Source organism: Phyllobates terribilis, unplaced genomic scaffold (assembly GCF_046119375.1).
Source record: "Phyllobates terribilis strain yellow unplaced genomic scaffold, ASM4611937v1 Scaffold_7__3_contigs__length_470593459, whole genome shotgun sequence".
Taxonomy (NCBI): domain Eukaryota; kingdom Metazoa; phylum Chordata; class Amphibia; order Anura; family Dendrobatidae; genus Phyllobates; species Phyllobates terribilis.
The window spans coordinates 367564374-367577401 of record NW_027362767.1 but is presented as its reverse complement, the minus strand read 5'-3'; the positions used below and the strand labels follow the sequence as shown (position 1 = coordinate 367577401).

Here is a 13028-nt window from a genome sequence, read left to right as displayed (position 1 = left end):
GAAGGAGGAGATTAAGTACAATCCCAAGAACACCGTTCCAACTGTGAAGCATGGTGGGGGAAGCCTCATACTTTGGGGGTGCTTTTGTGTAAAAAAGTACATGACATCTGCACTGTATTTGAAGGGAGGATGGATGGGGTCATGTATCTCTAGATTTTGGCCAGCAACCGCCTTTCCTCAGTAAGAGCTTTGAAGATGGGTCATGGCTGGGTCTTCCGGCATGATGATGACCCGAAACACACATCCAGGGCAACTAAAGAGTGGCTCCGTAAGAAGCATTTCAAGGTCCAGGAGTGGCCTAGCCAGTCTCCAGACTTGAACCCAATAGAAAATCTTTGGAGGGAGCTGAAACTCAGTGTTGCCCAGTGACAGCCCCGAAACCTGAAAGATCTGGATAAAATCTGTATGGAGGAGTGGGCCAAAATCCCTGCTGCAGTGTATGCAAACTTGGTTAAAAACTACAGGAAACGTCTGTACCAAATATGAAGTTCTGTTTTTTTTTTATTGTATCAAATACTTATTTCATGCAATAAAATGCTAATTAATTATGTAAAGATCATACAATGTGATTTTCTGATTTTTTTTTTTTTTTTTTTTTTTTTAAAGATTGTCTCCCACAGGTGAAGTGTACCTACGATAAAAATTAGACCTCTTCATTCTTTGTAGGTGGGAAAACTTGCAAAATCGACAGTGTATCAAATACTTATTTTCCCCACTGTATATATTTGTGGGGAGGGGGAGGAGGAAGTTATTTACTGATGGACAGCATGCACTGTAAGCAGGACCACCCACTGGACCCCAAATATTTAAATGATTAAAAAAAAAAAAAAATTGTACTTTTATATTTTCCCACAAAAAAATCAACTGTTCTTGCCTTACAAAAATAATGCCTGGAAATTAGACGGCACGTCCCATGTGAAATGTTCCCTTCAAGTTATAATATTGGTGAAAACTTCTGAAAGTTTGAAACTTTTGACTCCTTAATTAGATTGGTCATCTTTTGACATTTTGAACTCCATATGATAACCCAGTACAGAGGATTTGTGGGTGTGGGGGAGAGTATCTCCTTTCATAACTTTTAATTAAAAGGTTGCTCCCATTCCTGTTGGCATCATCACATTAAAGCCATTAAACTTGTCCTGGCTAATAACTAATATTAATAATAATCACTGTGCTCTGAACTATATCTTTCTCTGAACATTTTTACCCACGGTGTATTTCTACAGTCATGTGGAACCATTTAAATATTAGGGCATTGAAAAACTAGCAATTGCCTAATGTTCTCTGCAGGGGCGCACAAAGCGTCATGGCTGCTGCATTCGGTTAGCCCTACTGTCAGATTCTGGCTACCGCGGTCCTGTATTTGCTTTGTGTTCCCGCAGAGTCCCAGCCTTGTGGCTTATTGTTTTGACCCCTCTTAAGTGCACAATTCTGACATTGTGGAATAGTTAGTTGGGCAAGTGATAATTTTAGACAGTCCACATTTGCTAACCTATTTTGATCTGATCCCTAAAGCCACTTCTTAAATTACCAATCTCTTCATTTTGTGTCTACGTCTCCTCCTCTGACTTGTCTCCATGGTAACAGACTACAAACAAACCTGTGTAGTCTGATCCTGCTCTCATGTTCTCTTCTATCTACCCTATGTCTTGCTAAATTATAGTTGATAGATGAATGCAGAATAAAAGAGATGCATGGTAATGACAGCTGGATTAGATTACACAGACGACGTAGGCTGTTACCATAGAAACAAATTGATGGTCAGAGGAACTGTCGACACAAAACGAGGATATGTTGGCGATCTAAGTATACAGAATATGTTGGTGCTATATATATATTATTTTTTATGATCCGAGCACATGCTGTAGGAAATAAGTCCTACTTGTTGTATCACATGCATTGTGGTTTTTAGCTGCACACCCGCACCTGTGGCCGTAGTCTGACTCACTTGTGTGAGGTTTGTCACTGAGCATGAGGAATTGCTCCAGACATTCAGTGACTGAATGGAGGGCTTGTCTGCAGCGTTGTCTTCACAATTGTCACAATGGATTTGTTCTCTGCTTTGTAGTTTGTTCTGTGAGCGTAGAGATGGGATAAAGTAGTACATGGACAGCCTGGAAGTGAAAAGGGCACTGTAATGTATAATATTAACCTATTATAAAATCTAATTACATATAAGCAGAGGTATAATTGATTAGGTTCAGACCTGCAGGCCCAAAGCCTGAGGCTGCACTACTGAGAAACATTCTGATGTTGTCATGGAGACAGATGAAAGGAGGATCTGTGTGTGATATATTATATGCGTATTATAGATATTTAATTATATTACTGTTTTGGCTCCACACAAATTAGCAAAGTGTAGGAGTGTCATCATGACCTACAATACCAGGCTCAAGGCATTCGCTGCGAAGACCAAGGAGATGCGCTACTTGTTTCAGGAACCTCTTCTGTCATTCAGACATTTTGTTTTCTTATAGTAATCAAAATGTGACTCATTCATGATACTCGCTGGGTGTCTGATGAATTACCTTGTCAACTGTACCACTCATCCCTCCATGTCTGATGTCGGATCGGGCAGAAGAGCATTCCTGCCCAAGCTCTTTATTTGGGTTGGCCATGTTATAAAAATATTTTATTAAAACGTCCTAAACTGGTAAGTTGTGGAATATAAAACACAAGATGAGTCACACGTGCTTGTTTGTAATGCAGCAGTCACTATCTAGTGCTTGCAAAGAGAATGCAGCCAGCAGGGCGGTGGAGTCTGAGTCGGTGTCCATTTTGATGGAGTCGTTATAAAATGGACCAACTCCGACTCCTAAAATATATAATAAATTGGGTACAATAGTTCAATGCAGTTTGTGGGGAATATTTTTTTCATAAGCATTTGGGAAAGTTATGAAATGTCCTATAAATGTCTGTCCTGATCCTGATCTAAGGATCTAGACTTTTAGCTGAGATAAATTTACTGCTGCACACATTCATCACTTAAACATGAGCCTTGTATGAGGGAGTTGGAGTCGGTGTCATGGAAATTGAGGAGTTGGATGTTTGGCTTACTGACTCCCCATCCCTGGCAGCCAGGGCAGTGTAGATGGCCATCATCTTGTCTCCTATTAACACAAACATGGTGGTTCTATACTTCTTACATGGTCAGTTGGGGGGCTAATTTTTTCATACGGTTGCCAACCCCTTTAAAGGGACTGCTTTTATCTTCTAGAGCGCACTGCTGCTAGTGTTCCTGCTTGATGGGAGGTTTGCACTACTGATTGACAGTTCAGACCAGTGGCATCATCAGTCTGCTGCACTCTCAATACTGAAGAGACTTCTTTGTCTCTGTAGCATCGAAGGAGCAATATTGCACTTAAGCTTGCCAGGTTAGGAGCTCAGTGCTCTCTGGCGGTCCAGCTTAAGAGCAGCACTTACAAGCTTTTTTTTTTTTTTTTTTTTTTCAATGAAGCTTCTAAGCGCTTCTCCTTTTACACCACCACTGGACTGCAACAGTGGCCGATAGTCTAGGAATCCAAGCAGTAAACAAAAAAAAATAAATATAAGAAAATGCTCCAATCTTGAGAACAGAGGATTTTTCCTTTGACAAATAAAATTGCAATGTTTTGTGTTTTTCCAGTTTTACCCATTAGTGTACATGAGATTAACCCTTTAAAGCTTCAGACTTCCCAGAGTTTTTGTAGTGCCGCAGTAAGAATCTATATCGATATGTAGGCGCATTACTTGAAATTGAAGATGCAGATGGCAACCATCTGCATCTAGCCATATGTGTAGAAATATATATAATGATCCCGTAGAAATTAGTACAGCGTTGTCGTCCGGTCAAACCAGCACAATCCTTTGTATGAAGGTGACAGTGTGGTCCCTTTTGTTACAGGTGGTAAATAATGTATCCGGTGGAATTAGTTGTGCTGCACATATGGCAGGTACACTAATCCATGGTGCTCGCCCTTCGGGGATCAGACGCACACAGCAAAAGTGCTCCGAGGGCTTGTTGCCTCTCGGCCACCGGTGACAACTGGCTGGTATTGTGCTTCTGCTGACTAGATAAGCATGGTCTTTGCCTGCAATGCTTCTGGAATATTCCATGAAATGATCCGTCTTTTGTCTCGTGCTAAGCCTAGAGTGAAAACAAACACAGAACATGTTGGTTTTCAGAGAGGAATATATCGCTCTTTGCATTAAGGACAGGCTTAAAAAAATACAAATTTCCACTGTTGCTTTGAGCATGAAATTTAAGCATTCTTATTACAGTATACATGTTTTTATCTAATATCCACCCTCATATTTTTTAAAAATTCAGTTTAAAATATCGCTTAATTTCTGCAAACTTTCAATAAATAGTACAAGAAACTTTTGTAATATATCTTAGCAGAGAAATACTCTCTCCACTCATCAACCTCTTCTCTCCCATCCCTCAACACCCAATGCTTCTTGAACTCCTCATCCACTCTGGAAAAAAACAGCTCATCTGTACTGCTCAAGAGATCACTGAGCGTTCAAATTAGTCTCATACAGAATTGTTTTTTAAAAGTTGAGGGGCAGGGTTAGAAGTAGAGTGAAAGAAAGGCAGAGAGACTCATGATTTTGCCGCTGCTTTCTAGTAAGTGTTTCTCTCACCCTAGAGCTGTATTCACAGCTACACTGCTCACTACTACTGCTGTATGATGTTGCGCTGCTTCTGTGTGTTTCATAGAGAGTGGAGAACAGGAATCTGTGTCCTTGTTTCTCATAGACAGTACAAAAAGCTATTCTCCAACCCACCAGCTCAGGGGAAATTGGAGCATGCGGAGGTGAAAAATGCATAATACAAATCATATAAGACTGGTATACAGTGATTTTGGTGCCAACTATGTCTGAACGGTTTTATATTAAGATTATGGTGCCGATTTTAAGAATGACTTCTGTTTTTCCACATTGGCTCTAGTTTCTGAGATATTTAATAGTTAATTACAGTATAATTCAGGCTTCAAAAAGTCGCTTTTATAGCATTGTAAGCCTACAAATTGAAATACAATATTATATGGGATATTTCATTACCTAATCCAGAGTCAGAAGATGAACCAAAAGACGAAAATCTACTGCATTTGTTATCATACACAAGTCACATTGGGTGAATGTGTTATTTTCATGGATCAATTATCTAACAAATAGAACAAATCCAGCAAAAGTAATGACATTTTTTAATTTGGCGCCCTCAAAATACCCTAAATCTATTCAAAAACCCTTGGCACCTGAATATTTTTTTTTTTTTTTATAGACCTATGTAATGACTAAAAAAAGTGTTATGTACATAGACAAATTGCTGCTTTTTCACCTGAAAATACAGGTATGGTCAGGGTTGGACTGGCCCACCAGAGAAATGGAGAATCCTCCGTTGGGCCCTGGCTTCTCCTTCAGGAGAGTTTGTAGTGCAAACCTTGCAGCTGCTATGGGGCTCTTGAGTGGGTGGAGAAAGGTGGACCCTCAGAATCCAATCCTCTGGTGGGCCCAATGTTCTTCAGTCTTACACTGGATACGGTTAAGGGTTACCTGGTTTACAAACTATTTTTTTCAAATATATTCTGTTAACAAATTCTGGGTTGTGGGGTGTACATTAATCAGTTTGAGAGATTGATGAGTAGCATGAGAGGTGGAAAATAATGGGGAAAGGACGAATGTTATGTTTGGAATTGAAGAGCAGAATTTGTCTGTCGGTGTGAATATAGATCATACATATACGCTTCATAAATTGTATATCTTTGAGACGTAGAGCTTTTATCCTTAAGTGCCCATTGGGGAATTTAAGAAATACTTTTTCGTCTACTTAAAATGTTTTTACTATTAAAAGGACAAGAAGCGGACATGCTGGAGATTTTGTCCTTGGGCACTTAATCTTTTTGGATGGAACAAGTAGTGGAGTCTAAATTCATATAGCAGTTGATGTAATATCCATTAGTCCCTAATACAGTAAGCTTTGCTGCTTTCCCTTTTTAAGCCTGAAGTTCAATCCTCTCATCCATATTTTTTTTTTCCCTGCAGCTTGTACAAGAGTTGAAAAGTAGTGACATTGCCAAAACCTTTCGGAAAGCAATCAACCGCAAAGAGGGAATTTGTGCCATCGGAGGCACCTCGGAACTGTCTAGTGAGGGCACCCAGCATTCATATTCAGGTATGTGTATAGAAAGCCAAAGCTTCTAAATGGGAAACTGGAATCTGACTTGTCGCGTAAGTGTTTCGTCTAGAAATACTGATCATCTACTTTTAACACTCCCAAGTAAAACCCCTTAATTCATCTGAGCCTGTGAGCAATTTAATGAAACTACGAAGAATTTGAAGTAGTTCATATATTATTTATTTGAGATTGTCGGATTTGTTAATACTTAAATTGAAGTGAGTGCCATTTGTCGAGCAGTAGGCTCCTCTGCCAGTGGATGGCCCATTTGGATTACCAAACCATAACTGAGCACCAAGATTCTAGTGATTAAAGGTCATCTTTTCACCTTCTACACTTTGCTAAATGGGTTTTCAGCACCTGAGTGTAGAGATGAGATCTTATTCCCATAGCAGACCTTGTAACCATACGTGATGATCCTCCTGGAATAATATGGAGGATCCTGTAAATTGGAGAGACTTTCTTAACCCTTAGGCTGCATGCCCACGATGCGGTTTTTAAGCGTTTCCGTGGCGTTATTTCCACCGTGGAAACACTTAAAAAAAAAAAAAAAAAAAAAAAGCTTGCTGCAAGGTCTGTAATGTTCCCCAATGATGATCCGCATGTGCTGTGCATGTTGTGGAAATTTCCGCTGCAGATTATCATTGCGGAAAAATACGCAGCACTACCATTAATGCGGTGAAATCGCCGCCATTGACTTGCATTGAATCACATAATATCTGCATGACATGTACACAAGCGGATATTATGCGATTCAATGCGCGGATGGTACCCGGGTCTGGAGAACAGGAGACTCTCCTCCAGATCCGGGTACCATAATACCTGTAGTTAAAGAATAAAAACAAACAAACAAAAAAACAAAAACCTTTTACTCACTTTCCGGCGCGCTGCTGTCTCCTTGGGCTTCCGGCGGTGGTCTGCAAGGACCTTCCATGACGTCATGTGACTGTCACGCGACCACTGATGTCAGCAGTCAGGTGATGGTCGCGTGACCATTACATGACTAAATGACGTCATGGAAAGTCCTTTTTAGAGCACCGCGAGCCGCCGAAGACAGTGGACGCATCGCTGAGGAGACCGGGGGCCATCTGAAGGTGAGTATAATGTTGTTTTTTTTATTTTTTTTTTTATTTTTTACCATTTTTATTCTTTTTTTAACTATTAACTTGGTCACACTATATAAATCTATGCCGGTTGCATGGATTTATATAGTGTGACCAAGTTGTCAAGCATTTTTCCAAGTGATGCTAAAAGTGCTTGACAACCCGCATGTTAAAAATGCTTCACAAACGCTTCTGCCTGGCAGGAAAAATGCATGTACAATCTGCATGTGTTTTTTCTGCCAGGGAGATGCAGAAACGCTCAGAAAAAAATCCTGAGCATTTCTTCTTCGTGTGCACATAGCCTTAAAAGACTTGGCTAATTTCCAAGGCACTGCTTCCTGAAGTGTGTGTGTGTGTGTGTGTCCATGCGATGATTTATCATCAAACTCTGCCACGGTGCAGACTCACAAATTGGGTATGGAGTGGGTCTCCTGAAAATCGTCATTTATATGCTTTAAAAATTTCACCATACCTGATTTTTTTTTTTTTTCAAAGCAGAATTGGCATGTACTTCTATATGACAGTACATAGAGGCTGTATAGGCTACATCAGAGTAAAATTCCTCTAAAATAAAGATTATGGATTATGCATTTTTTTGGAGGCCAACAGAGGCACGTTATGAGCGGACAAGGTTCAATATAAGAGAAATAGGTGTTCCAGAAGATGGACACCAAATAATCGGCTGATTTGAAGTGACCCTGGTGCACCAGAACTAGCACGGGTTCATGCTTGGTATATTTGGGATGTATGAAAGTGCCGTTCTCTCCCATTTAAGTGAATGTGAAAGCTGTTGTACTTAGGGTCCCAGCACAATGGACGAAGTAATGCAAACTCTAGTGCCAATTTACTCAGAAGATCCCTGGTTTTGCCAGTAGTTGATGACCTATTTTAAGGGTTAAGCTAATAATGCATGTTTATATGGCTTCTAATGGCCAACACCGTAGCAGAGTTAGGTGTGCCTGTTACTGCCTAAGTATAATACTGAAAGCTTGATATAAAAATATTCCTCCTGCTCTGATGTCTATAAACTAATGTCATAAATTCATGTGTCAGCATAAACCCCGTAAGATTTGTATGAATTGTAGCAATGAAAATGAACGACCTGTGTCAGAAAGCATGCTGGCAATGAATTCAGGCCAACCGATGGTTTCTCAAGTCTGTGATGGTCAATGAAAGTGGAGGAGTGAGGTGACCACCCCATTTATTAGATCCAATTAATAAAATGGTCTCCTTGATCAGAAGTAGTTGGATGAAATGTATCCTGGTTTCCTAATCCATATTGATAGTGTGCTCCGGTCGGTCGCAACTGTCCAAAATCAACAAGTGCACAGAGAACACAATCAGTGACCTTACCTTGGGCCACAGAGGTCCAATGTGGACAAATTACCTTTCAATGAAAAGTTGTGGTTTTCTTAATCCGGGATGAGTGGGTACACTACCTTATTTACCTTAGATCGCACAATATTCAAAGCGATTGGTCTCTTTTGAATATTGTGAGGCTCATGACATCATTGAGGTAGAACAGGTATGATGGGGCCACTTAAGAAACCAAGAAATGTATTTACTCAACCTGAAGAAAAGCACAACTTTTCAAAACCTGTTGGATGGTAGTATGTCCATTCTGGACCATTGTAGCTTAAGGTGACATGACTGATGGTATTTCCTCTGCACTTGGGGACTTTGAGTTGCGATCGGCCGGAGCACTCTATCCATGGATTATTAGGAAACAGGGATACAGTTCATCCAACCACTACTGATCATGAAGACTATTTTATTAATTAAATTTAGTGATCAACATGGTTGCCACACACATCCTCTTTCATTGACTGTCACGGATCCGAGAAACCATCAGCTGGATTGAGTTTGGTGACTGACTTGGTCATTGCCTAGATGCTTCCTCGTTGTCAAATAACTGTCATGTATGATACTCTCCTCTTTTTGTTGTAAAGGTTGGTGACCAATATTAAAGTCCCCATTTGAAATATATATATATATATATATATATATATATATATATATATATATATATATATTATATTATATTATATTATATTATATTATATTATATTATATTATATTATATTATATTATATTATATTATATTATATTATATTATATTATATTATATTATATTATATTATATTATTTTTTTTTTTTGTTTTAGAGGAGGAAAAGTATGCCTTTGTCAACTGGATAAATAAGGCATTGGAGAATGACCCTGACAGCAAGCATGTTGTGCCCATGAATCCAAACACCAATGATTTATTCCGGGCTTTAGCAGATGGCATTGTCCTGTGGTAAGTGGTGCTGAAGATCCAACCACTGGGACACCGGAGAACTTTTTCTGGCAGATCTTCATTTTTTGTATAGGGCTTCAAGTAGACAACCTGTCTAGGCCAGGTGGAGAGTCACACCTTGGGGTTTCTCAGTTTTAAGACCTCATAATAAAATTATTCTATCTTTATTTTCCAGTAAAATGATTAACCTGTCTGTACCGGACACTATTGATGAAAGGGCCATCAACAAGAAGAAACTGACTCCCTTCACTATTCAGGTGAGTCACAAAGATTTTAATATGTGCACACAAGCCTTCAGAGTCAAAGCTGTGATGTCAATGTTCCCTCTCGGTTTAGTGTGGAGGTTATTTCTGTCTTATCCTAGTAACATGCCATTGCTTATGTCATCATTGGTGGTCTGGGGCTTCTCAACAACCCTGAGAATTCAGTGCTGCGCCCTTTCCCTGTTTTTATTACCTGCACAGCAGCGCTCTTGGCCTCCCCACTGACCTGTAGCTGGCCACATCCATCTGAATGGAGCTGCAGTGCTGAACCAGGGTTGTGGCCTCTTACTTTTTTAGGATGGATTGGAAGGGTTCCAAAGGTTCAAATCCAATGATCATAAAGTGATGCCATATCCCAGCAATATATTGCCGCATTATGAGATCCTATAAAATGATCAAATACCGGCATTCAACAGCCTCTTGTATTGACTATACATTGAACTCCAAAACAAAACCGTGTGCAATCTCCCCATTGTGATGGTTCTAGGAAACATTATAGTCGTGAACAATTTTAAAGGGTAATTCTCACTAACAGAAATGGTTAAAATTCCAAAGTACTTAAAAAAGAAAAAAGAAAAAAAAAAAATCAACTTCGCAATTTTCTTAACAAAAATCCTTTTTTTTGTTTATTGCTTGATATCGGCTACCACTACAATCTGTCAGCAGTGGACAGTTTTCTAGGCACTGAGTGCAGTTCTTACAAGCTCTTTCCAATAGAGCATGTAATCGCTGTCCTAAAGGTGTCCAGATCTATTTGTACAGCCAAATTCAATGCTTCCTGTGCTCTTTTTGATGCTGCAGAGGCAAAGCTGCCTTCGCTTGCAGGATTGGTGAGGGCTCAGTTTGGGCCAGCCGCGGGACGATGCAACTGTCAATAAAGGAGGCGGCAATGGAGTACTGCTCTTTAACAGAAAGGGCTGAGGAAAGCCCCTTTAGAAGCGAAAGTTTTTTACTAAATGTAAATAAAGTTTACTCTTTTTGTCTGTGTCCATTTAGAGTTTAAGAAGATTTAAATAAATTTTGGTTATTTTTGTCTTTTATATGGTTAATAGGAAAATCTGAATTTGGCATTAAACTCTGCCTCTGCCATTGGCTGCCATGTGGTTAACATCGGCGCAGAAGATCTTAAGGCTGGAAAACCTCACCTGGTGTTGGGGCTTCTGTGGCAGATTATAAAGATTGGTTTGTTTGCAGACATTGAGCTCAGCAGGAATGAAGGTAAGGGTCAGCAAGAATGTTTTAAATGGGCCGTCCGGTATTTTAATAGGGGTTGCCTATCCCAATACCAGATCAGTGGGGGGGTGACAACCAGAATGTGAAAAATGCTGCCAAAATGCTGAAAGAATTAACATATTGAAGATTTGGAAAAAATGCTTTTGTTCAAATCTTTAAGATAAAAATAAGCAGCATGTGCATAGAATTGCAGAAATGTCATTCACTTTGCAGGTACTGTAAAACACTGAATTTTTTTCCATTGCAAAAATGCAACATGTGAGCAAGCCCCTAGCCCTAATCTATTCCATGTTTGAGACTCTCATGTGGCTTCTTTCTGCAGTTGTCACATTTTAGATTATTGTAGCGGAGTATGCCCTATTAAATCGTTATTCAGTAACTTGTAAATGGTTGGATCTCTATACTAAACATAAAAGAATGGTTCTCTTCATCGCAACCTCTCGCTGATCTTTTCCAGCTTTGGCTGCTTTACTTCGTGATGGAGAAACGCTGGAAGATCTTATGAAATTGTCCCCAGAAGAGCTGCTCCTGAGATGGGCCAATTACCATCTGGAGAACGCAGGCTGGCAGAAAATCAATAACTTCAGCTCCGATATTAAGGTACTCGTGTAGGACCAGCGTGGACATTGATAAATGATACAACATGAAGGATGACAGCTCATTAATAATGTATTGTGTGTCTGACTTTCAGCCTTGCACGGGATTGTTAATGACGCCTTGTTACATTCATGTTGTACTGCATGCCTCTAAATCTGTACTCTCATCCTCCACATGTTCTTCTTAATGGTTTAGTTACCAAAAAATCAATGGTCCTCTACATGCCAAGCTTGAATGTAAGGGGACTGTCGGAGTCCTGTTTTGCCACTTTCCATCGTTGGTATTCTTTGCCTGTACAATTGTTTCACTCTATAGGGCCTACCGTATGCCTCACACTTGAGTAATAGTGCGGATTGGCTTTTGGTTTTGGAAATTAGCAACTTTTGACAATAAATTACCAGGATTAATGGGCTGTTATAGCAATTATCTGAGCTAATAGCATCAGTTTATTCTTTATAAAAGGGGTTGTCCAGTCTTGGGTTATAAGTCTGCAGTCACTCTGTACAATCTTGTGCACATTAAGGATTCCCGGGTGTCTGCGCCAGGAGGCTCATGTGAACGCAAGTATGCTATTTGCATACATCCAGCCACATTCCAACTAGACGTATATATGACATCACTCAATACACTAGCATTAAGCACGTCTAGTCTGCATGTAACCGCATGTATGAAAGTCATACAGGTGGTCTCGTGCCCGCTGTCGCCAGAGAATCCTCACCGCGCGCAGTGCACAGGTGAGGATTCACAAGTATGTAGTCAGTGACTGCAGACTTATTTCCTAAGGCAGGAAAACTCCTTTAACTGAGCTCACATTAGTAATTTATGCGATGCCATCTAAAAGGTGCCCTTACCTTCGGTTACAAGGTGCTTTTCCAATTTGTAGAAGACAACCCACAGGCCTTCCAGCCTTGATACCTGGTCAGAGCTGTGTGGATAAGGTGCTGCCACACCAGCCCCCATTTCTTCCATTTACATAGTTTCTGATAGAAACACTGCAGCTTGGCTATTGAAATGAGTAGTTGGCAGATTCCTTTCACACCCTGCTAAAACCACGTGCTGACACTGGAAACACTGTTTTATTTAGACAAAAACTACAATAGGGCCTGCCTGGACCCCAGGGCAGGGGCCGGTCTTGTAGCTGAAGATTAAAGCACCATTTAGAAATATATTGGTAAATTGCATAAACTAACTATTTACCATAAGCTGCCATATATGTATACAAGTGACAGCCTGTGACGTAATAGTACGCACGGGCTGTAATCCCCCGGTTCAGTGAGGGCTCCGGCGGTGAGCCCGCACTGAACCGAGCACATGTCAGCTGACGTGCCCGCAACAGCCGCGGGTGGAATCGCGATCCACCCGCGGCTGTTAACAT

At 40.3% G+C, this 13028-nt stretch overlaps 1 protein-coding gene across 5 annotated transcripts in view; it reads left to right on the top strand.

Annotated features, from left to right (window-relative positions):
* The window catches only part of LOC141154849 (plastin-3), an 88074-nt gene that overhangs the window by 57947 nt on the left and 17099 nt on the right, over positions 1 to 13028 (top strand). For all 5 annotated transcript variants that reach the window (XM_073641351.1, XM_073641347.1, XM_073641350.1 and 2 more), the window contains exons 5-9: positions 6028 to 6157; positions 9428 to 9560; positions 9736 to 9817; positions 10876 to 11041; positions 11514 to 11656. In XM_073641351.1, coding sequence (XP_073497452.1) covers positions 6028 to 6157; positions 9428 to 9560; positions 9736 to 9817; positions 10876 to 11041; positions 11514 to 11656 — 654 coding nt within the window. The remainder of the gene's footprint in view (positions 1 to 6027; positions 6158 to 9427; positions 9561 to 9735; positions 9818 to 10875; positions 11042 to 11513; positions 11657 to 13028) is intronic.